We start from the raw sequence: 26,313 nt of genomic DNA, 5'->3' as shown, positions 1-26,313 counted from the left end.
GCGTACACGCACGCACATACGCGTAACCGCGAGGTGGTCAAGTGCGCTCTGCACCATTAAAGGCCCCCAGCCCCTGCAGGGCCGCCGTCAAATGCACAGAAGAGCACCCTTCAGGATCGTCGAGCCCCGAAACTCAAGAGCACCCCAACGTCCTACCCCCATAGCCTAGTAACCACTTTGAGCACCACCCCGGGACCCTCAGGCCTTCCACCGTGGGCTCAGGTGAGAAAGAGGCTACAGCAGGCTCAAGAGAGACAGGCAGACCAGCATCTCATACGTAACAATTGTCTCCCGTGTTCCTTGCCTCATCGCTGATCACCAAGATACTATCCTGTTTTCCTATTACTCAATTATCTGTGACTGTGATTTCATGAAGTTGAGCAGATGAGAGGAGCAGACTCTAGAGACACAAGAGAAGTGTTATTTAATACAAAGTCAGACCCAATCTACAAAGATTGACTTCTAAAAAAAAAAAAAAAAAAAAAGATCTACAGGATCTCTCAAGACAGAAGCCTGACAAAGGCCAGTAGCATTGTTTAATCTCGAGAACGTGAGATAAAGCTGGGGCGGACAAGGAGGAGCCCAGCATCAGGACTTGGAAAAACAGGGTTAAGTTCTGGCTCAGTTAATTATGAGATTTTTGTGGCTCTGGGCAATTACCAAATAGTCTGAATTTCAATTTTCCTCTCTCTAAAGCATTAAAGGTTAAAGTATTAAAAATCAAGTAAATCTTAAAATGAAATAATGTGTGTAAAAGACACTGGATGTCAAGCATTTAAAATAGATTAACTTGAAGATGGATAGATCGTATGTTCTCCTTCCAGCCTCCAGGCCCTGACACGTGCCTTGGTCTCTGCACGGCACGTCTGCTGGCCCCTGGACCTCTCATTCCTGCCCCCACATCCACATCCCTCACCTGGACAACCTTTCTCAACCTTCAGATCCTCTCTCAAAGAAAACTCACTCGTGAAGACCTTCCTGGATGCGTTGGATAAATCTCAGTTCAGGTTAGACCTTCTTGTTAGGATCTCCTAAACTAACTATCTATCTATCTATCTACCTATCTACCTACTTACCTATCTAGCTAGCCAGCTAGCTGGCTATCTAGCTATCTATTATCTACCTACCTACCTATCTACCTATCTATCTATCTACCTATCTATCTATCTATCATCTATCTACCTGTCTGTCTATCTATCTATCTACCTATCTATTTGAGAGAGAGAGAGAGAGAGAGAGAGAGAAAATGAGCACAAGCATGGGGACGGGCAGACGGAGAAGCAGAGTCCCCGCTGAGCAGGGAGCCAGATGTGGGTCTCGATCTCAGGACCCCAGAGTCACGACCTGAGCCGAAGGCAGACACTTGAGTGACTGAGCCCCTCAGGCGCCCCAGGATCTCCTAAACAACTTGAGAAGACCTTGGTAGTTTATACTTATTTACATCTCTGTCACCATTGCTTGATGCTGACTCTGTTGAGTCTACTCAACAGAGTTGTATTCCTCTAAATTTTCACACAGATAAGCCATCCCTCATGTCTGAGGGTTCCGTTCCACAGCCACCGGACCACCGTCACTACAATTTTAATCGTCATCTTTTTTGAGTGTTTATTTTTCTTCGTAACACATACCATAATTTGCTGCTACATTTTCAGTAGTCTTCCACATGGTGTGCCTAACACCCCTCAGGGCTGAGCTCTACACGGTCGGGGGCTCTGCATTTTATTTACAATTTTATCTCCACAATCTGGAACAGTGTGTATATTCCATAATATCAGGAACCCAGTAACTTCTGAATGAAGTTAATACACATTGTGCACTCGGGCTTGTTTCCCAATATTCATCGCAGATATATACTGATATGTCATAATCCCTCATAATTCCTCTGGCAACTCTAGTGTGCAGGAATGTCAATGAGGCGGGTGCCTGGGCGGCTCAGTCGGTCAGGCATCTGCCTTTGGCTCAGGTCATGATCTCAAGGTCCTGGGATCGAGTCCCACATCAGGCTCCCTGCTCCACGAGGAGTCTGCTTCCCCCACCCCCTCTGCTTGTGTGCTCTCGCTTGCTTGCTATCTCTATCTCTCTCTCAAATAAATAAAATATTTTTTTTAAAAAAAAGAATATTAATGAGGACCACTTAGCAAGTCTAACTTTCTAAGATCCTCGAGGGGGTCATAATTGGTGAACTTCACATCCACCACCACTGGGTTTTGATTCTGTTAAAATTTACGGGTCTACATGGGTATAGAAACTCTGGCCTTGATCTCATGGCTACAGTGCTTTGAAGAAAAACGCTGTACCTGTGGAACTATTTTAAACAAGAAAAGCAAGCCTAAATTAACATGAAAACTAGACGGTACCAATATGGAATAAGGGTGTTTTTTAAAAATATTTTTATTTATTTATTCATGAGAGACACAGAGATAGAGAGGCAGAGACACAGGCAGAGGGAGATGCAGGCTCCCTGCAGAGAGCCCGAAGTGGGACTTGATCCTGGCACCCTGGGGTCATGCCCTGAGCCAAAGGCAGATGCTCAACCACTGAGCCACCCAGGCATCCCAAGGAATAAAGGTGTTTTGCATGGTTCATCTTATTAGAGCTTTTTAAAATAGATTCCATTCTATGGGAAACACTTGTTAAAACCTTGTTCTACAGATAATACAACGGTCTTACTTTACCTGAGGACATCTGCAGAACTTTTATATAATTTTTTTAGTGACTTGAGATGAAGAGCAACAGGTTCAAAAATCAGTCAAAATATCTACAAGGCTGCTTTTGTTCTAACGAAGCCAAGTAATTTCATGAAGTGAAAGCAAAGCGACCAACCTTACCTCTTACAATAAGTTGAGCGAAATTGGACACCCCGGAACCTCGTTCTGACTGAGTTACACAGCGATACAGATCCTGGTCAGTTTTTGTCACTTCCTGCAATCTAAAGGAAGCAGCAAATCTTCTGTGATTGATGTTCTTAGTCTGGGCTACTGGGATATCTTCTCCATTTCGTCTCTGCAAGCAGAAACCAATCTTTAAGAAACAGGTTCTTAACATTTCCATAAATCTAAAGCATCTTAGCAACCAATTTCTGTGATAAATTATCCTTGTTCCTAAAATAGGAGGAAAACGTCTAGGTAGCCCCACAAATTTTTACCACTATCATTCAACCCCCAAAAAGCATGGAAATAAACTTTGGTATCTGTTAGGGGCATAGCACTGGCATTATAGCTTACTTCTATTTTCCACGAAATTGTTATTAGCTCAGAATATATGAATTAACAGAACAGTTAATGGCCCCTTGGCATATGATTCATTGCCCTCCTCCTCCTTGAGTATACGTAGGGGGACTTCTTTTAGGCCTTATTCTATACTGCATGTGCTATGTAATAGGTTTGTCCCCATGGGAAGACCAAGACGATGCCCAATGCAACTTAGTATTCGAAATGTGTAGCATGTGATCTGCCACAGAATGACAATAAAATACTGATGAATAATTTAGAGTCAAACCAAAATCTATACTCTGCAAACTTTATCTCTTTGGCACTAATGACAGCCAATTTATACCATTTAAGAAAAGTAATCAAAAGAACCTAAATGCTAATAGCATATCTGTCAACTTACAAAATGAAATACTGAAAAGCATATTTATGATATCAGGGTACCTCACACAAGACCAGTAAGTTTAAGCTATAAAGGAGATGGTTGAAAAAGTCAACTATAATAAAATTTATAACTTCTGTATGTTGAAAGACATCATAAATAAAGTGGGGGAAAAAAACCCCACAAACTGTGATAAGATATTTGTCATAGAAATAATCCATCAAAAGATAAATAGCCAGGTTATGTAAAGATCTTCTACAGTTCAATAAGAAAAAAGACAAACAACCCTATCAAAAAGTGGACAGGCTATAAAAAGAGAAAATGTGTTTGTCTAATAACCAAGAAAAGAGATCCTCAGCCTAAATTTTAAAATGTCCATATGTCAAAGACAGCACAAAGGGCAAAGAAAAGTTGTAACGATGAGAAAGAACGGGTCAGGAGCCTCAACCTCATCTCTTGTTGGTGAAATGCTAAATATCCCCGGTGTCCTTTCATACGACTTAAAACATCAATTCCTATTATTAGATGTGGAAAACAAAACCCCTAAAATTATTAATGGAAGTTCAAAATGTTAGACTCATTTTAGAAGATAATTTGCTACTATCTAGTAAATCTGAAGACGGAAATTCTTTAGCACCCAGCGGTCCCACTTCTGCATTTCGACATTTGAAACACTTTTGCACATGTGATCAAGGAGATACGCACAAGAATGTTGAACTCAGAAGCATTGCAATATGGGGACAGTTCAATATGTGAGAGATCCAAATTTTCCTGAATAGTGGATAAGTCAACTGAGATTTATCCATTCAATAAAATACAACGTAGAAGTTTATGCAAACTAAGACCACCAGTGTGCTGGCAAAATGCTGAAGAGCTAGCTCTTAACCAAAAATAATAAACTGTTGATTTGTATCGTGGCTCAATTTCTGTGGTGTAAATACTCCCACTGTGGCCACTTTCAAATTACCTGTGTAATATCATTTGACTCCTAAAATTACTGAAAAATCAGCAATAGCAATCCCAACCAGCTCCACTATTCCTCTGGTGTGAAATACACATATACATGTTTAAACACCAGATAAAATTCCTTAACAAAAATTAATACATGAAATAAAAATGCAAAATGTCAACTTCTTTTAAATTTGAGTGGTGGGTACATTAGTGGTCATCTTACTGTTTTCCATAACTTTTTCATGGCTGAAATACATTTTTTTAGAAGAGTAAATAATAAAAGGATCATTCTATTACTTTCGTGATTAAGTTTTAAATCCTAAAACCCACTGAACCTGTAAATTCTCCTCTCCACATCTGAAACGATGCGTTTGTGCATACTATATGGTATATATGCGCGTATGCCTATGCATACACATACACATTTACCTAAGGACCCAAAGTTCCAATTTTAATTTTACCATATTTTATTCATTCAGCTTATTGTTAATTCTTTCCTTAACCACCTATCCCATGATTTCTGCACCAAGATCTCTGATCATTCTCCTGGATAATAGTGAAGAGAAAACGCAGCTTATATTCAGAAGCCCTAAGGTATAAATCCATAAAATCAAGTCTAGATTCTCTTTCCCTACAAACCACACAAACAAGGCCCATTACATATGCACCTTTCTGACTCCCCTTTTTTCAATTACTACATCCCTTGATAAGGTCTTTCTAACCGGAAGGCACTCTTTATACCTGCAAGTACTCTCACTTCCTCTTCCTCTAACTTATCCCTCCAGTGGTGCCCTCAACCTTTGGCCACCTTCCTCTCTGCCATTTATATTTCTCAGCTCTTCAAGACCAGCCAAGTCTGGTGGCCGCCCTACCTTCTGAATTACCTTGTGCATGCACACACACCCCCATGTCTTTTAATGCTGTGCCTTTCAAAAGCCCATCTTCTTCTGGGATGAGATTCTAAGTACCCTCAGTGTTTCCGTCTCAATCATCATTATTTCATCTTTCCACCTTAATTGCCATTCATCTCACAATACCACTTTCCTCCAAACTTTTCTTCTATGGCCTTATTCTCCTTCAGGGAAGGCCACCATTAACCAGTCCATCCCTTGCGGACCACTCCACCACAATCCCACTCACCTACGTCTCATCTTCGGGAATTCTGAGCATGCCCAAGTATCATTCCCATCACAATTATCTACCGGGCAAAAATGTCCTTTCCACCATAGTCCTGTGAATATTTTCATGATCCCAAAACTCACCCTGGCCTCAGTGATGCCCAACAGCCTCTTTTACTATCATAGAACAACCAAGTTCCCCTGCTACGACAGTTCCCTCTAGAACCACAACGGACCATGTGGTTCTCCCATTCCTTCAATCCTCTGCATTTTCAATGAGACCTTACTTGATCCTTTACTTTGCAACCAGACATCAAAGCCTCAATGACTGGCTTTTCTATTTTGAATTTCTTCTAATATATTCTTTTTCTCTATATATGTCTAGGCCTAGATCTAGATAGATATAGATACATACTTTCCCCCTTCTTTGTATACTGAAATCACCCTAAAGATAGGTTTTCTAGTCTTATTTGTATGTATATACATATATATATTTTTTTCCATGCCATCACATATATTATCTTTATTTAATAAGTGCTCAAGTTCTTGGTTAAAATGAATTAAATTCATTGATGTTTTCAAACACAGGGATCATGTAAGCCTTCCTTAGGCTTTTATAAATTATTCTAACAAAAATATACTAACCATTAATTAAAATAATAATAAAGAGAAGCTACATAAACAGAGAACCTCAAAAGCATCTGGAGATCATTTATGCCAAGCTATTTCTGAACAATACCTTAACTTCGAGACATTTAGGGCCTGCTTAAGATGATTCAGGAGTACACAAAGCTGATTATGTTACATTATGTCTATATTTGTGTTTATTAATATGTTAATATAACTGCAAAATATATAAACTTATATAGGATATACATTATTTATATAATTAAAGGGCACAGTAGCTATACATGGTATTCATTTTTTCAAATAACAACAACCACTCATCATACCGTTATACCCTCCTAATACTTAGGCTTATCTTCAATACCATTTAATAAGTGCCTCCATGTGCCAGATGGTATATAGGCTATTATCTTGGTTCTATTGCTGCTATCTCAAAAAAAAAAAAAAACCTATGTGATAATTATTCCCATTTAAAAATCATAAAATCAGGATTCAGAAAGATTAGAAATGTGATATGTAGCCTGTTAGTAGTGGGATTAAAACTCAAAACCAGGCTTAATGACACAAAATCCAGCAGTATTTCCTCTAACCTAAACCAAAGCTGCTTTTATTCACTTATATTATAGGCCTAGTCCAATGAATTGATTGCTTATTGTAAAGCCTTGATTAATGCATTGTACCAATGAGAAATATAATCTACTATACTAGGCATTGCATTATTTACTCAGCTTCCAGTAATGCATTACAGTTAAAAGTAGCAAATGATGACATGTACGTTTGAGAAGTCAAAAATAATGATAACTTTTCTTTTATAATCCAAAATAATAGACCTTTGCCTGACTACAAACTATCAATTTAGCAGAATGGGCAGTGCTATGAAGGAAGAAAAAAAGAATGTCAAATTTCTCCCTTATGCAGCCGTGTTTGCATATAGTTTTCTGCTTTTATATTCTTCAGTTCCAGGCTCTTTAGCTTGCTTTGAAGTTTTTTTTTATATGATTTCTTCATTTTAAGTATCCCCAACTCTGAGAAATGAACCACAAAATTATATGATCCAAGGATTATGACCTAACACGTTGCCTTTTTCTCTCCCCGACTTCCCATATCCTCATAATGCTTTCTTATTTGCTAGGTCTCCAGTACAGGTTGCTGAGACTTGTCACTTACCAAATAAGCCTGGGCAAGTCATGACATTCCCTAGTATTATTACCTCTCTCTTTAAGTAAGCTTCCTCATGCAGGCCATAGGCAGTGTTTATCTGACAAGTTCACTTTCTGGCTTAAAGTAGTGTAGTGATAATATTGGTTAATTCTCAACATCTATAATAGCCAGGTTATTAGTCAAACCTCTTATACTCAAAGTATGCTCTGCAGACCAGCAGTATCAGAATTACCTGTCAAACTGTTACAAATACTAAGTCTAGAGATCACTCTCAATCTACTGAATCAAAATCTACATTTTCACAAGATCCCTAGGTTAATGGGTCAAGACCTTACAGCTTGAGACACACTGGTAGAAAGCAATCATGGAGGTCCTATTCCTAATAATAGTGAAAGTGTTAAAAATGGGTATGTACCCTGATTCTGGCCAATGAGATTCGACAGAAACAGGCCAATTCACTTCTAGAAAGGTTATCACATCTCAAGAGAAGACACAGTGGGTCCTCTTTCCTTTTTCTCCATGTTATGCCTAAAACTACAAGAGCGGACTGGTCAGTGTGAGAGAAAAGGTGACACACTGAGGATGGCACATTGAGGAGAAAGACAATCAAGTTCTTGATCAAGTGTCTGAAATGGTATCAACCACTCCTAGAGCCCCTTTCTTCTTTCTGGACTTCCTGTTAAGGGACACAATACACTTGGTTTTATACCACTTTCGGCTTGAACTCCTAAAGTTAAAAATATGACACAGTTTCTCTCAGCTTTTCTTTTCAAAGCTTGAGAAACAGAATTAATCCAATTTAATTTAAAATTAAATAATGTGGCTCTTTGAATACTTGCAGGGATTATTTCACTCTGTTGACTTGAAGAAAAAATTAAATTACATTTATCGTTTTATTTATTTTTCACTGCCTTTTGTGGGCACATGATGATATATGATCCCTCCATCCTCTTAGAGCCAGAGAAACTGTTAAGAGGGAAACTGTTTCCCTACATTTGGTATTTAGGTTCCTGTTGAATACATTAAGAAGACTAAGAGGATGGCATATGATTTGTCAGTACTTGCCCTTTTGTCCAGAACTAAACTCAAAGTAAATTTGCACAATATAATTAACTAAGGTTGAAGTGAATCATACAACAGTCCAGCCAAATTAATCCCAAGGAACTGAGGGTTCCTTACCAGGACTTGTCTACTATATGAATGCTTTTTTCTTTCTCATGAATTATTATTGTTATTATTATTATTATTATTATTATTATTATTGAACAGTTAAACCAAGAATTTTAGAAACACAAAAGATTTTAATGACAAAATTAAAGGCTTAGAAATTTAGACATTTCTCAAATTAGAAACATTACTGCTTTGAGATAAACTTATTTATGTCTATTAGAAATTATTATATTTATTTCAACAGATTAAGCATTTAATAAAAACATAGTGTTCTTCTAGGAAAATTACACTAAAATAACAATACTAAGTTGGCCAACATATTTGCCATTTGGCAATGAAAGGACTGAAGAAGGCAAATGGTACTTGACACAGAAAAAAAAGGTGGCAAATATAATTCTGACTTTAAAATACAGGGTAAAAATGTACTGGGAATAACAAACTACTAGAATCAAGCATTAACCAAGTGTAACAAAATGTAAATTCAGCTATTAAATAAGAAAAAAACATTTTAATCTACAAAGCACAGGTGTCTTTGCAGCCTTGTGGTATGAAGAGCAACATACAGGGAACATGAGTAAATGGACTGAACCATGCCTGATGGAAGATGACCCCTAGGTTCCAGTCCTGAAACAATCATTTATTAGCTTCACAATTCTCATTATATCTCACATCTCCACTTTTAATCTAAAATTGGGGGGGGGGGGGAGCGGGTATTTATTTGTACCTGCTATACAACACACATGGTGAAAATATTAATGAGATAATTGTACAAAAGTTCTCTTTGCAAATCCTAATAATAGCAATATAATGAAGAAAATAATCAAAACAATATCTAGGTACATAACACATTTAATAACTGTGACGGTCTTTTGATCATTCAACTTGTCTAGGCTATACACAGTCCCAAGTTATTCAATCAAACTAGGTGTCCTGGCAAAGGGATTTTGGAGATAGAATTGAAGTCTATAACCGAATTGACACTGAGTCAAGGAGTTTATCCTAGATAATCTGGGTGGACTTGATTCAATTTGTTGAAATGTTTTAAAAGCAGAACTGAGGCTTCCCTGAAGTTGAAGAAATTCTACCAGTTAGCAGCAACTTGAGTTTGTGCCTGAATATCCCTCCCAAGGGTTTGACCTGCTAACTTCAGACTTGCCTCACCAGCCCACAGTCACATGAACCAATTCCTTGTAATGAATCCTTTTCGGATTAAAAAAAAAAAAAAAAAAGAAAAACTTATGTGTGTGTGTGTGCGTGTGTGTGTGTAGACACACATAGGCATATGCGTTTAATGTCTGAACACTGACTGATACAGATGGCTTTGTTACCAGAAATGCTTCTGGAAGACAGATTTTTTTTTTTTTAAGGATGTGTTTTCTGATCTGGTTTGGTTCTGGATTTCCTAGAACTGGCTCTCTAGACCTGATTAGATTTAGAGGCAATAATAATCCATGGCATGATGTAATAAAGAGATACAAAATATTACCGTGAGATATCCCTAATCAAATATCTATAGAAGGTAAAGTTCTGGGTGACCAGGTATTTGTGACCTTAAAATATTTTAGATAAACTAAAGAATATAAAGAATGGTATTAGCTGGTTGCCTCAAACTACACCAGAGAAAATGGAGAATATAAAGCTTGTGAGTTTACAATTATAAAACTATACCATTCATATTAAGAGGGAAGTCGAGTAGAGCAAAGAGACCAAAACAATTAAAGTATTACATTTGAGGGATTCCAGCAACTTGGTGGCAGTGGGATGACTTTTCACTCTTCCTGAATCTGCCACATAAAAAACAGAAGAAACAACAAGGGAAGGTAAGGGGAAAAAAAGGTCCAGACAAAGTAGAGATGAGAACAAAATCAAGAAATCCCAGAAAAGCAAGACATAACTCACAGAAACAAAAGAGGTGATTCTTGAAATCGGTGAAGTTTTCCTGAACTCCACATCTCATTTTTAAATTTCAAGACAACACCACTCACATAAAAATGAACAACTTAAAAGTACCAAGGTCAAATCAACATAAAATTATTGTAAGTCTAAAATAGAAAAGGAGCAGAGTACAAATCCCAGAGTCCCTGAAAGTCAGGAAAATATGCCCACAAAACATCAAAACTGAAACCTAATATTTCGAGCCATGCTACAACACATTAAGAAAATGACTCATGACATGAAAGAATAATATAAACTAATATTATTAAACTCATAAATAAGATGACAGAACTCAAAAAATTAGAAATGAAAGAAAAAATGAAATGAAAGAAAAAAAGTCATATTAGAAATGTGATTAACCAGAGGAAATAAAATCAACAGGTGATGTCTTAAGCAAAATAGAATGTGGGGGAAAAAGTGACTTCATTTAAAATGAGAATAAAAAGGATTTCAGAGAAAGAGACTATTTTTTTTTAAAGTTTATTTTTGATAATTGAATTGGTTTCTTTTTTTATTATTATTATTTATGATAGTCACAGAGAGAGAGAGAGAGAGGCAGAGACATAGGCAGAAGCAGGCTCCATGCACCGGGAGCCTGATGTGGGATTCGATCCCAGGTCTCCAGGATCGCGCCCTGGGCCAAAGGCGGGCGCCAAACCGCTGCGCCACCCAGGGATCCCCGAGAAAGAGACTATTAATGATGGAATGCAAAGAAGATCAAATATAGAGATAACACAAGTCCATACAGAAGGAAGGAAACAAAACAAAAGTATGAAAGTCATAATTAAGAGCACTTTCTGAAAATTGAAAAAGAAGGTTTTGTAAATACACATTGGAAGAACATACCCCATACCTGAGAACAGTAGCCTAGAATGATACACAGTAATACATATTCTGGTAAAATTAGAATCTTTAAAAAAGAAAAACAGGAAAAAATCCTTTGAATATCTAGAAAAAGCAGATAAATGAATTAAAGGAAACAAATATTATCAGGCTTTGATAGCAAGGCTTTATGCCAGAATGAAATGAAGTAACATACTAAAATTACTCAAGGAAAGAAAATGTGAACAAAGGATTTTATATCCTGCAAAACTGACTTAAGAATCAAGGGCACAGGGACCCCTGGGTGTCTCAGTCAGTTAACCATCTGACTCTTGATTTCAACTCAGGTCATGATCTCAGGGTCGTGAGATCGAGCCCCGTATCCAGCTCACACTCAACACGGAGTCGGCTTGGGGTTCTGGCCCTCTCCCTCCACCCCTCCCCCTGCTCACGGTCACACACATGCACTCTCTCTCTCTCTTTCTCAAATAATTAAATAAAATCTTAAAAATGAAAAGAATTGAGGGCACACAAAAAACTAATCAAAGGCACATATAAACTGTTATCAACGTCCCAGAACTCAGGGAATATTAGTTTCATGGGCTAATCCTGAACCTACTAGAAAGTAGGCTAATCCTACTAGAAAATGACCTTCAACCAACTAACGTTACTGGGAAGACATGAGGTACAGGCTGATGGTGATCATTAAAAACACAGTTGCCTGTGGAACTAAGTAAACAGGGGCTGTACGAGAGACAGTATAGCGGCAATGGTTCTACGCTAGGAGTTAGATGGTACGAGGATCCAAAATGACATAAGAGTCTAAAAACGAGAACTACAGAGTATTCTAATTCTCCCTTCCCCTGTGTCACTGAGAACCAAGAATAGTAGCAAGGGAAAAAGAAGCCAAAGCTGACAAATCGTAATAGAGAAAACATTAAGTGAAAATCTTTAGGCTTGAACTTGAAATATCAATAAGAACTCATTGCTCTTTTATCTTTAAAGACACATTCTACCTTAGTTCTGTTCACAGAAAATGTCTAACAAAATGAGAATCCACATCACGGAATTCAATGTCTTTACTAAAACCAGACCAGGGCACTGGGTCTGGTGAGGAAAGCGTACAAAATGACAATGCAGCATCTCACAACATCAGACAGCAGGAAATTACCAAAAACTACTGACGTCACACCAGGAGAACTCTGGAGCCAGCTTGAAGAGGTTCTCATTGCCTAAAGATGGGGCCGTCTGAGTTTTAATAGTAGTAATAATAGTAAAAATTACAAAATATTGAAGTCAGTTAAATAGGCTTAAGTCCATGAGTTTATAATAAAATAATAATAATAATAATAAAAGAAGATCCATCACCTTCAGAGAATGATAATCAATCAACTCATTATATTGAAAGCCAATAACTAAAGCAAAGATGAGAGCCTTTATCCTCCCTTTCCTTAATGAAGTACGTCACCAGGTAGTGACAGGTAGATGAAAAGTATCTCTTCCTTAACTAAACTAATACAAATAAATAACAGAATTAGCATATTACAACTTGCAGCCTGCAGCAATTGATAGAGGCACGAAGCATCGATGGCTATGAAGATCACCAAAAACAAAAAAACAAAAAAACAAAAAAACAAAAAAAAAAAGTGAGAAAGAGAGAGACATGGTGTGCCTCCTGTAACCATACAGGCGCCCCCTCCAACACTGCCAAAGGATCAAACTGGACTCTGGGTGTGGCTGCCAGTTTACAAACAAAATCGGAAGATTTTAGGTGAAGAGGACCCTGGTACACCAACCTAAAATGCAGACAAGAGCAAAACAACAAGTCAGGGATCCGGGTTCCTCCTCAATAGACAAACTGTGAGGAAAAGAAAGGGGCAGAGGACAAACCCACAGTTGAAAAGAGACTTTAAGACACTTTTAAGCATTAGGCAAGACTAATTTAGAGCATCTAGGAACGCTCATATAAGTGGGAGGAAAAAAAAAACTATGACCAAAACATACAAGGGCTAAAAGTTAAGAAGACCATTACTTGTAGAGGAAGTGAGCTGGCCCAGACGTGCGGGGACGAGCCCTCGGGGGCCTCGGGGGTGGCTGGCGAAGGCCCTGCCTGTCCTGGGTGGGGTAAACTCCATTACAAAAATTCATTCAGCTGCAGTTCCTATTTGGGGGTGGTTTTCTATGTTTTGTTTTATGATAAAGTGGGCTTTATGAATATTAGATCTTTCTGGCAGATCGCTTTTCCTAAAGAAGAAACCCTGCCTGCTAGCGGAGCCCTGCGCTGTCAGCACGGGTGGCAGGAAGCCAGTGGGAAGCTGCGAAGTGCTCCATGTGACACGCTCAGAGGGCACCGGAGGGCAGCTGGGGGCACAGCAGAAGAGTGAGTTATTCTTGCACAGAAAAAAAGCGGTAGATTGTTATTTATAGATGTCAATAGGAAGAAATCCTTGAGCTTCTATGACTGCCGGGCTTTTACAGTCCCGCTCCAGGGATGGATGACAAAGCTAAAGTATTTCCCACACATTATTCATTTATAATCAATTATGTAATCTGCAGACAACAAACTCAAGAGTTTATAAATTATTGAAGAAGGAAAAGAATTCACGCTATCTTCAAGGCACCGAACGCCTTGTGGTGGAGAGCCACAGAAAGCCATCCAAAACGACCCCGGGGGTATTTAACAATCCTAAAAATTAACTATGATTAAATGTTCTGATGCTCACCATTTACACACATACCCGCCCCAAATGCCACAGGTAACAGGCAAACATCACAATCCATGATACGCGGTTAATGATTTTCCTTCGAGACCCCAAGCCATGGTTCTTGGAATGAAGCCACGAAGGGAGGATATGATGCCCTGAACTCAAATAAACCAACATCCTGAGGAAAAGCAGCAGCCTGACGAGGACCGACGAGTAGTTTAGCCACCGAACGGCCCATGGGCTCTCGAGGAGAACAGAAGTAACTGTACATCAGCATACAGACAGGGAAAAAACAGATCACCACTGCTTAAACTAAGAATAAACGGAGACAGAATTCAACAGCAGGCTAGTGTGCATCAGCTCACAAGAGATCAGGGAAGCGCAGTGTGCTTAACACCCCTCTTGGACAGAACTCCCTGAGCGCAGGCTGGAGGGAGACCCGAGGCTGAGGCACCAATGGTCTTCGCACAGATACCAGGACCACCCAGAGGTTGAATTTGGCCACAAGCGTCAAACTGTCCTGGCAAACTTTTGCTAAAGCTCAAAAGAGCTCAAAAGAGCCAATATCTCCTACCATTGATTCCTACGTAGGATGACTTATGAAATTATGAAAGAAAGAAAAATGGAAACAGGTGGGTCTCACAGACCAGTCAGTCCCAAGACAGACAATGGGAAAACAAACTCACGGACTGGCTCTAAAAAATGACCTTTAAAAAAATAAAATAAAATAAAAAAATAAAATAAAATAAAATATAAAATAAATAAAATAAATAAAATAAAATAAAATAAAATAAAATAAAATAAAATAAAATAAAATAAAATAAAAATAACCTTTTGAGCAAATTTAGAAAGCAGTCTTGATCATTTCACTCACATCCTCCCCAATTCCGTCAACTGGTGCCACCAAAAGCTACTTTCTTCTTTCCTCTGCCCCTGTCCTTCACTACTCATGTATTTTTTTTAAAAGATTTTATTTATTTATTCATGAGAGACACAGAGAGAGAGAGAGAGAGAGAGAGAGGCAGAGACCCAGGCAGAGGGAGAAGCAGGCTCCATGCAGGGAGCCCGATGCAGGACTCGATCCCAGGACCCCGGGGTCACGCCCTGGGCCAAAGGCAGACGCTCAACCACTGAGCCACCCAGGCATTCCCGACTCATATATTTTTCGATTACTTCAGCACCGTCCAGTCCCAGGCCCTCCCCACTGGGTATCTGCACAGCTACCAGTAGGTCCTTTCCATCTTGCGTCTTCGTCATGGTCTGCTCTCAACCCTGCCCCAAACCCCATTTACCCCGACTTCACATTTCAAACCTTCCACTTCAGCAGGATCCTCCTCCTGATGCTCTGCCCTTGCCCCCCACACGTGCACTGACCTGCAGTGATAACCACGCTCACCCGGTCTTTGCTATTCAAGTCCTCTACGGCCTTCGAAGACCCAATCAAATCTTCCTTAAGGATTTCACCAAACATTCCAGTCTACGCAGCGCTCTCTCAACTCGGAAACAGTATAGTGCTTAGATTCTATACTGTCTTTTCTTACTCAGTTACAGAGGCACTTCTCGGCGCCGAAAGGATCTTAAAAAGCATTCAGCCTCATGCTAAACATCCCCCAGAGCTCCAGCGAGTGCTTATCCAGATTATGCTTGGATACTTCCACTAATTGTAGTTTTACCACCTCCTGGAATAGCTCATACTAGGTCTGAACAGCCCTACAATTACAACGTTCTCCCTTAATAATCAGCTTCTATCTCTCAGCATATAGCTTCCAACCACTAGTTAGTATTGTACTTTAGACCCTATACAGAACAAATTAAATCCCTCTTGAATATTCCCAACCATCTAGATTGTAAGAAACTCATCAAGCCTCCCACGAATCTCAAGGTACATTCACACGGTGTCACTTGAGCCATTCTGACATCACATCTTCAACTTTATTCACTGGCCAAGTAATTACACGCCGCCTTTTGTTATTATTGTACTATTTTGGATACGTGTCAGCTGCTCTTAAGGCCAATGAGCTAGAAAATGTCAGGACTTTCACGAAGTCCAGACAGAAGGACAATTTTCAATATCTCTCATTCCTTTTCTCTTCTCTTCTCTTCTCTTCTTTCTTTTCTTCTTTTCTTTTCATGGTACCCAATGTAAGCAAATCACATATTACGTGTTTAGCCAATTAGGTTTGGAGCTATTCCTCTCATATTAGTTTCCAATAAATTACCCACCACAAACTGCATCATTTTAGGCCTTGATCAATTTCCAAGAATTTTCCTTCATTATCATAAATGCAAAATAACCAGATTTTTTTTTTCTTTCTCAAACGGGCATCGTGTCAGGGATACTAGAGTGTCTTGTGGAAATGAAATATGCCGCGAGCATCAAGGCACTTCATGTGACAGTATAATTAGGCCTGGAAAAATACCGCAGGCATGGATGCGTCAGAGGGAGCTCCGTGAGCAAGGACCGTGTGGCATTTGAAATTGTGTAGGGACATGTTTCAGCCGCTAAAATTTTTATACTTTCAAATTAACACATCTTTAAAAAAAAAAAAAAAACATGCTTCTGGTCTCCACCACTCGCACGATGATATCCGCGTGCGGGACAGGAACAAGGCCGTGACATTCTCCGGCTACACACAACACGAGAAGCCCAGAAGCTTCGGCCCACCCATCTTCACTGGCCCTCAGCTGACAACAGCTAGTATCCTAACAGGTCAGCCTCTCTCGGGTTGTTTTTCGAGAGCAATCTGCATCGCATTTTACTAATTTTACTCTCCAGTTATGACTCTCAATCCATCGCTTGAATGATCCATTGCTCCACGCGGAGCGACGTTGCCCGTGGCTGAGAAGGCCCCGGCACACAGGTCGGCGGGGCCACCCCTCACTCCCCTCCCCTTGCCTGCCACCGAGGGGCATGGGCTGCACCTGCCCAGCCTGGCTGGGGCTGGAGGACGACTGCACGGGGCTGCCAACCACTCATCCCACAGCCTCATTTCAGTTCACCGAGACCAACGGTGTCACCGATCTACCCACACGACTCCCCCCTTGCAGTGACCCCACTGTTGCGTTCTCCCGCCGGCCAATGACCCGTGCTGGCCATGCCGGCAAAGACGGATGGGGTGGTTAGCAGGTCAGGCCCTACCCTGGACCCGGGGCCACAGCCTACACCGGACAGCTGCCCCCCACCCCCGGGCTCCCTCTGCCTTCCCTGCAGGTGCTCGCTTCCACGGGGCCTTCGCCGGGGGTGCAGCCCTCGGGTACAGCCCACCCCGTTCAGTTCCTTTACGGAACCGCAGGACTTACCCCTGATCCGGCAACGCAACACTCAGAGCCTGCTTCCCTGCATCTTCCAGCACAGACCAGTAACTCAAAATCACCACGAGCCCCATCAAATAACCTCAAATGGACACGATGGACAAAATGCAAGGCGATGCCTCCAGGCTACCGCCGTCTGAGGCTTAGCGGCACCGCCGGTCCCACACGCTCCCTTTTCCTCATTTGTTATCGAGGGAAACTGAGTATATAGAAGTGAACTGGATGCAGCTTAACTTCTAGTAGGTGTCTAGGCGCCCACACACCCAACGCCCCGATAGACGTATATGACACGGACAGTCCCGCAGAAAGACGACCTCCACCCGCTGCCGGCCCAGCCTCATCACCCACAGGCACATACTGTTCTGGTGTCTATCGCCAGGAGTTAGCCTTGTTCCTTCTGGTTCTTACTGCAAAGCTAACCTCGCAGGATGCACGCTCTTCTCTATCTGTCCCCCTTCTGAAAACATTAAAATTGCTGGGATTTCTCCGTATCGGTGCGTGGATCGGTAGCCCACTCTTTGCTCCTGCTCAGTTCCACTCCACTGCTTGAATGAGCCATGCCCTGGGTACCCATCCTCCTGCGGATGGACCCCGGGGTTCTTTACAGGCATTGGTTATTATGAACGAAGCTGTTATAAACATTCCTTACACAAGTACTTTGTACACACGTGCCTTCATCTCTCTTGTGTAAACATTTAGGAGTGGAACTGTCACGTCACGTTAGTTATTTCCTTAGATACTCACTCTTTTTGCCACCATCCCTTTAGTCTTCCTATCAGCAAGCACTGCGAGAAAAGGGCATGACTAACACTTTTAACCTACAAAAATGTATAACCTAATTTTTCTTCTCCTGTGGGAAAATTATATGACCCTTCTCAAAAATATAACCAGTTGTTTTTATCATTTTCTTTCAATATAAATTGTACATTAAAATTTCATTCATGATCTTATATCCTATACGCTGTGTTTTACCATAAGCTTTAAGTTATGATCCACAAATTCCCTACCACTGAGGGTTTCTTGGAAACACTAAATAGTATAGTTCTAAAACTTGTTGGAAGCACCGAAAAACATCTGTTCATGTGGGAAAAAAAAAAAACTGCAAATCGTAACCTGACAACAAATGTTGTGCTTATATCTGGAATACACGCTACTTCATTGGGTTTTATGATCGAAAAGAAATTTGGAAATTCTCTACAAGCAACTAAAGTCTTTATTCTAAGTGCCTTTTCCAACATGCATGAACCTTATAACACACCATTTTAAGCTATGGTCCAGCAAATCTCATAATTTTGCCATATAGCTAGCCTGTTGCCACTAAATAGACTTCTAAAGACAGTCACCCATGTTGTTCTATGCATCAGTAGTTCTCTGAGCCTGTACAAGGAGGTTAATTTGGGGACGGTATTTTGTCACTGTTTTCTAAATGTGTAGAGCCAATGACCTAATTCTGAGACTTGGTAATCACATAATCTGAGATCTACAGGAAAGAACTCTCCTTAAAGATACATCCAGCCCCCCCTATGATGTGTACCTTACGAATGATTCTAGATTAGCTCAGGTAACTCAAGCGTTTGCTTTTGTGAGCTCTGTTCTTTAATTCACCCAAGAATTCGTATGTCATTTTAAAGAATAAAAAAGATGGGCATTATCATTGTAAGCTAGACACAATAAACAAGTGGAAAAATTTAGTTTTTAAATGTATTCCCATACACTAATTAATTTAATTAATTAATTTGTTCGTTTTAGAGAGAGAGAGAGAGATCAGGGGAGGAGCAGAGGGAGAGAATCCTCAAGCAGGCTCCCTGCTCAGTGTGGAGCCAGACACAGGCTCTACCTCAGGGCCCTGAGATGGTAGGTACCCTGAGGCAACACCGAGTCGGACACCTAACCAACTGAGCCACCCAGATATCCCTCCATACATAAATTATTTTAAATGTCCGATGCTATCAGGTATTAAGGTTAAAGCGGTTGTACTATATCATTTTTTTTCCTTTAAAACAGAAAGTTGGCTGTTCTTCTATTTTTTTGGTTTTGTACCCCGTATTTAAATATTTATCAATTGACAATACTGTATAATGTCAGTGATTTAGGAAACATAAAAAGTTAATCACCATTTCTTTTTTTTTAAGATTTTATTTATTTATTCATGAAGAGACACACACAGAGAGAGAGAGAGAGAGAGGCAGAGACACAGGCAGAGGGAGAAGCAGGCTCCATGCAGGGAGCCCGATGCAGGACTCGATCCCAGGACCCCGGGGTCACGCCCTGGGCCAAAGGTAGGTGCTAAACCACTGAGCCACCCAGGGATCCCCTCAATTACCATTTCTTAATGACACCTACCATGGCAAGGCTAACAGCTACTCCATTATCCCACTACTTCTGTGACAGGATGCAGTGACCTATCATTTTGAGTTGCTTCCAATACATTCTCAGTACTGTGAGCAGATAGTTTAAGTAGTTGTTCTCATAATGATAATTAATTTAAGGGACCATTTTTACCCATACAAGACCAGTAATATTCACAGTCTTCCATCAAACAAAAAAGGTAATGAAAGCCATGTCTCAGCCATCAAAAATAATGCAAAGCTGGAAGGGATCTTAGCTTCTAGCCTCATCTCCTTTTCTAGAAAAAGAACTTCTCTTTAGAATAGAGTCAATAGTTCGTGAATTCTCTCAGCCCACACACTTAACTGGGTTGGAAGGGTTATAGGGTTCAAATTACGGTTAGAATTAACAGTTGGAAAAAAAATAAATTAAAAAAAATAATTAACAGTTGGGCCTCCTGATTTTTCGAAGTCATTCTGCACCAAGTAAACAGGACGTGACATCCATATTTATGGGTTGGCTTGCAGATTCATATGGAATCAAGATTCTTTCTGCTCTATTATACTTCTACTACTTTTAAAGATGGATTTTTTTAAAATCACTGGGCACAGTCTGATTCTCAATATATATTTATATAAAATAATCAGTCTTATTCATTTGAAAACATCCCTCAACTAAGTAATGGATAGTTTTCAATATTTCTTAAGCACGAAGAAGGATGATTTAAAAGAATAACTTAAGGTAACTTAGGTGGTATTCCTGAAAAAGTAGAAAAGCTTTTTCAAAGAATATGGTAAATAGGTAAACTGCTAAGGAATTGGGTAGCCTCACTGTCAAAATAGAAGAGAAATACACAGATAGATCCACCCTGGGATGTGTAGAGAAAAGAGGACAAAAAGGAAAGCAGAATAGATGTTTAACAGAATATTTTTATCTCTCATCTTTCTTTAAAAAATGGCAGAAGGAATTATTTTTTAAAACTATAATGAAATGGGCCAATCTACAAAATAGGAAACAAACAATAAACGAGCAGTATTTTGACTGCAACCCACTCAGACCAGCAGGGCCAGAAAGTCTTTGTTGCCACAAGGCAGCTGGTGTCTGAGTCCACAAAACCCTTTTATTTCAATGTCACATTAAATCCTGGGGCATAAAACCAGAGGCAGACTGCAGAGTCTCTGGTTCTCCAAGACAAGACTGTACAGATCACAACTAAAGTCAAATGCCAACTAATGTTCTCACCTAAATGGAAAAAACAATTTTAATTAAAAAAAGTCTAAAAAATTAATTGTTTATTTAGACTGAGAGAAAAAAGACTGATTCTGACTTGATGTTTACTGATAAAACAGGCTGCTTATTATACAGCACCCTCTCTAGAAAGAATTATCTTATATTTTAATATCTATAGGGGAAATTCGCATAATCACAGAAAAAAAAAAAGTAGGGGCTTCATTTCCTTTTCACATATTCAGAATGATATCCCAATACTTACAAATCAAATAAATTATAGAAGCAGTGATAATAAAGTTTGTATGAGTACATGTGTTGTAACATCCATGTGGATGTGAGAATTTAATGAAATAAGAAATTGATAACATCTAGGACAATATTAGGCATTATACTAGGCATGATTTCAAAAATCACTTATTCTAATCATGACCTCAACCTCCCACAGCCTAATGATTATCCTCAACACTAATTTTACCTCTTTAAAAATATGGTAAAAATAGGGGATCCCTGAGTGGCTCAGTGGTTTAGCACCTGCCTTTGGCCCAGGGCGTGATCCTGGAGGCCCCAGATCAAGTCCCACATCGGGCTCCTGGCATGGAGCCTGCTTCTCCCTCTGCCTGTGTCTCTGCCTCTCTCTCTCTCTCTCTATGTCTATCATGAATAAATAAATAAACAAATCTTTTTTTTTAAACAAATCTTTAAAAAAATTTTAAAAAGAAAAATATGGTAAAAATAAATGCTGAGTTCTATGTTCAAAAACTATGCTAATCTTGCAGTGATTTTTCTCTTTTGGTGTCCATTGACATTTTCAGGAATTTAAAATTCTAACTAATTAAATCCCTTCATTCTGATACAAATAGAACACAAAATAATAATACAAGTGCTCAGAGAGCATTATTACTTAGGTTCTAGCTTCAAATATTTTGCTCAATAGCCATCACCTTCCTTGGGCCCGCCCTCCTGACTTTAGAGCTGATCTAAGCCCCCCCCCCCCCCCTCCCAGGATTGGGAGGTATTTTCTAAAGACACGGTACCTTCTTTAGTTTCTTGTTTAATTCTCTGGCGTTTTCAAAGGTCTTGGTATGTACTGTTTGCATTTCCTCAATATTTTGCCAAGTCATTCATTAAATACATATTTACTGAGGATTTAATATGCGCAAAGCAAATGTCTTGACCTCAGAACTGTCATTAACCCTTATGCACAAACACTCTGAAAAGAAATTTAATTGGCTCTCCTCCCATTCACATTTCCAGAAGTACTTCCAAAACTTTCTTAAAATGTGTTTTAAAAAATTGGTCAGGGTATGACAGTTCCTACTTAAGTACTGTGCTCTTGTAAATTTGGGTTTTCAAAATATTTAACGAGGAAATTTGCCATTTTTTCCTACTTTGAATGGATCTCGAAAAAAATTCTTAGTTTTGCATAACCTTAGAGAAACATCAGCGCTCACTAGAAACTGACCTGAGTATTTATTAACTATATACTATCATGTGTTTATTCATATTCCCAAAATGGAAATACCTGAAACGAACTGCAGTCAATGAAGACAAACCTACACAAGAGAAGTGGTCTCTCGCTCCCTCACACACACACATACTAGAATATCAGCAGAAGCAGTACCTTGTGATTTTTTAAAAATCAGGTGTATCTGTTCGCTCAGCGGCCCACTTGGCCTTACCTGCAGCCACAACTTGTTGTGCACAGCATCTCTCCCTGTGGCGATACACTGGAACGTAGCATTCTGTCCTGCGTTGACCTCCACGTCCCCCAGACGGAGAAAATGAGGAGATTTATCTGTGAAGGCAGAAAAAAAAATTAATCTTTTCACACGAAGAAAACGTTCCATGTGACTTTTTCCCAAGAGAATAATGTTGTTAACACTTTTACCTTTGGCCAAGACTAATACCATATGGAAGAAAATGGGAGTTTTCTTTGTGCTGAAAACCCCATTCCCTCTCACAGTTCTTTTTTTTTCCCCTTAATAGCACTATTACTCATTGCCCCATAATTACTAGAACATTCTTGTATACAGAGAGGGCACTCAACAATTACTGCTGAAGGTTGGCCACAGCATGTTGCATATGGGTGATAACAAAACAGTTACAAGTCAAAGAAAGCAAAAGAGACCGAATAATAATAATAATAATAATAATAATAATAATAATAATAAAAGAGAGACCAAATAAGCAGAAACCAGAGCACAACAGAGAAATGTGACAAAAACATATAGTGGTATCTAACCTACCAACATAGACATAGCCGTTGAACTATTAATTTACAATGTAAAGTTAGGTCTTTCTTTTCTTCTTTTTTTCTTTTTCTCTTTTTTCTTTTTTTTTTTGGGGGGGGGTCTTTCTTTAAAAAAAAAACATTTCAATAGGTATAATTCTCTAGTGCTTCAAAGAACAAGGGAATGTATTTGTTTCTCTCAAGGAGAGTATCAGTTTAATCGCTGCAAAATCCACCTCGGACTCCTTCATCGTTGGAAGAAAAGTTACCCAAAAGCAATATTGGACCCGACGAAAAGTGATGACTGCGGTCAAAACCTACACGACTTACGTAACTGTCAAATCAGTGTTCTCTATGATCCCCTTGTAAAACTGGAGCTTATTTATGTTTTCAACTAAAAGTAAATACATGCAGGAAAAGTTAAGCCTCGGTAAGTAAAAGCAAGCTCATAGAGGGCCATATCACAGTGAAACCGCTCTTGGGCTTAATTCATATTTTTATTTTCTTTACTCCTGAGAGCCTTTCTTTCACATTTCTCTTCCACTAAGTGTAAATGAACAGTAGACGGAAACATCATGCTCATGTACTGGTGGACTGAAAGAACTTATTAGCAAACCAACGTGAACTTTGAGGGAGACGGTTTTGTTCCCCTTTTTCTTAGAATGGACTGCCTGGGATAAATGGTCTGACCACAGCCTGTGACCTTTTTCTTTGCACCTCATCTTAGCATCGGCTTTAAAAAGAGAGATGCTTGAGCTAGAACATGAACCAGCACAGTGGTCCTCCCTCTGTGAGCTCCCGGCCAGCAGCAAGGGCATCACCTGGGAACTTATTATGATAAATGCACATTTTCAGGCCCCACCCCAGGCCTCTGGAATGAGAACCGAGGAGGGGCCGCACATCTGTGATTTGCCACCCCTGGTAGGTGACCCTGATGCACCGCGGGGTTTAACACCAGCACTCACCAGGAGCGCGGCCTTGCCCCCGCCCCACACACACACAGGTTCCCCTCCACGTGCACGGTGCTTACAACGGGTGAGAAAATTTCCACCAGGAGGATTACTGAACAGACCATCTAGAGTTCATGGGCCCTGTAAAATGCCGCTGTTGGGAGATCTAGGTAAAGTCTGAATTTATGCCAGCTGTTTTGTGTCTGGCTCTACTGAGTGCATGTAATGAATGTCTTTCAGGAAATGCGATGTACACACAAAATTAGTTACACCATCTGAAGACCAACCAATGTGCATCTAAAGACATAATAAAATTATGTGTTAATAAACGGAGTCCTTGTTTTGTCTGATTTCTATTATTTTGTTGTTTCACATGGATTAACCAGATATTATTAAAAAAAAAATTTAGTCTGAAGTTTGGAATACGGTGACCTAATTCATTCTCTTTCCTTCGCGCCAACTTTCAACTAAGCAGATCACATAAGTTAGTGAGGTTTCTTTAGGTTTCCTTTCAGTGGAGCTCTGATTTGTTATTCTTTTTTGCTTTCCTCGACTATTTAATAAAACCAAAAGACGGAGCATGTCCTATCCAGAATTTCATTTATATTCACATTTTGTCCTCCATAGTTAAAGAAGTAAAAGAACTCCTTACTGGTGTACCACTAGGTACAATCCTGAGAAATATTTGACTCAAAACTTCTAGAAGGATTTCAGTGTTCTTTTAAAACTGAACGGAAGGCTAGGAGTAACAACAAAAGAGACAGCCACAACCAAGTGATAAACAGTCAACAGTCCTTGCCAATGTACAAGTGTTGAAAGGACACAGAAAAATACAATTCTTAATGACAACCTACCACAAGGATAACTCAGCACTTGGATGTCATCAATGGCAATATAACCACTCCTCCCTCCTGAGACTTCAGCTTCAAATATTACCTGTCAGGAAGAAATAGAAAACATTACAACAGTCATTTTTAAGGAGTTTTCGCAGGTCACAGAGAACAGCTATCGCACACTTATGAAAATTAAATTTGATTTTTACTTTCCAAGAATTAAAAATTTAGCCTTTACTGTAATTTCTTAAATTTTGTCTAGGTAAACAAACAAACAAAAATTACTGAGGTCAAGCAGCTAAAAAATCATTTCAGCAACTGCTACTGTGTGTTAGAGTTCCGGAACGGGCACCCACTAAGCAGAATGAAGAGGCAAATACAGCTAATCGCCTATCTCTAAATTTTCTCTTGTTGATTTTCTCTGTTTTCGTTATTTAAAATACATTAAGCACTGACAGTGTACCAAGCAGTGGGCTAACTAGTGAAAATACCAAATGATCTAAACTTTTAAAAATAGGTAAATTTTCACAAAGGCCATTGGCGAGATTAGCAGTATTCACGGCAAAAGGAACAACACAGTGGAATAGAACAGAGCTGTGTGTTTGGGGAACCAAATGCGTGTAATCTGTATGGCTACAAAGGTTCAAAAAGGAAGGTAAGATTTCAGGGCTAGGCATGAGAGGACCTTGAATACCACAGGACCAAAATCAGGACGACAGCCTGCCAATAATTACACATTAATAAATATTTAAAAAACTTTCTATGTTCAAGTATCAGCTCATGTTATAGAGTTTTGTTGTACTATCAATAGAAAGACTTCATATAGCCTTTTTTAAAAATAATGTGTAGTGTGACTTTCTAAGAGAAACCATATTTAGCGTGCACATCTCAATATTCTATTTGACTATGGGCTCCTTTATTCATGGAGATACACAGATTATTCTGGGAGTTTTCTGCATGACATTTTAGGAAATGTGATGGAAATGGATGTCTGAATTAGGGATATAGTATATTCAAAGTGATCTATTAGAATCACACATGCCAAAAAAATAATAAAATAAAAAATAAAAAGAAATAAATTTAAAAAAGAAAGAAAGAAACACACATGCCAATAAGGTAGAGGGTGGACTAAAAGAAATCCAGACTGGAAACAGGTGAAAAGCTAGTCGTAATGAAAATAGAGAGGTACGAAGAAAAAGGGGAGGTAAAAAGAATGCTAACGAAACAGACAAATTAAAATTTATTGACTTTTTAGATGTGGTGAAACACAGGGCCATTCTGGCTCCAGGCCTGCACCACTGGATGGCTGTGCTATGGGGATCCCGAGCCGGGACTAGTGATAAAGAAAAA

General features: G+C 39.4%; 1 protein-coding gene across 15 annotated transcripts in view; it reads right to left on the bottom strand.

The window, feature by feature from the left end:
* PTPRK (protein tyrosine phosphatase receptor type K) overlaps window positions 1-26,313 on the bottom strand; it is a 546,296-nt gene that overhangs the window by 248,188 nt on the left and 271,795 nt on the right. For all 15 annotated transcript variants that reach the window (XM_072764637.1, XM_072764602.1, XM_072764614.1 and 12 more), the window contains exons 4-6: window positions 24,985-25,066; window positions 22,630-22,745; window positions 2,829-3,003 (exon numbers count right to left, since the gene is read on the bottom strand). In XM_072764637.1, coding sequence (XP_072620738.1) covers window positions 2,829-3,003; window positions 22,630-22,745; window positions 24,985-25,066 — 373 coding nt within the window. The remainder of the gene's footprint in view (window positions 1-2,828; window positions 3,004-22,629; window positions 22,746-24,984; window positions 25,067-26,313) is intronic.

Source organism: Vulpes vulpes, chromosome 1 (genome assembly GCF_048418805.1).
Source record: "Vulpes vulpes isolate BD-2025 chromosome 1, VulVul3, whole genome shotgun sequence".
Lineage (NCBI taxonomy): Eukaryota > Metazoa > Chordata > Mammalia > Carnivora > Canidae > Vulpes > Vulpes vulpes.
This window is presented reverse-complemented; position numbering and strand designations above follow the sequence as displayed.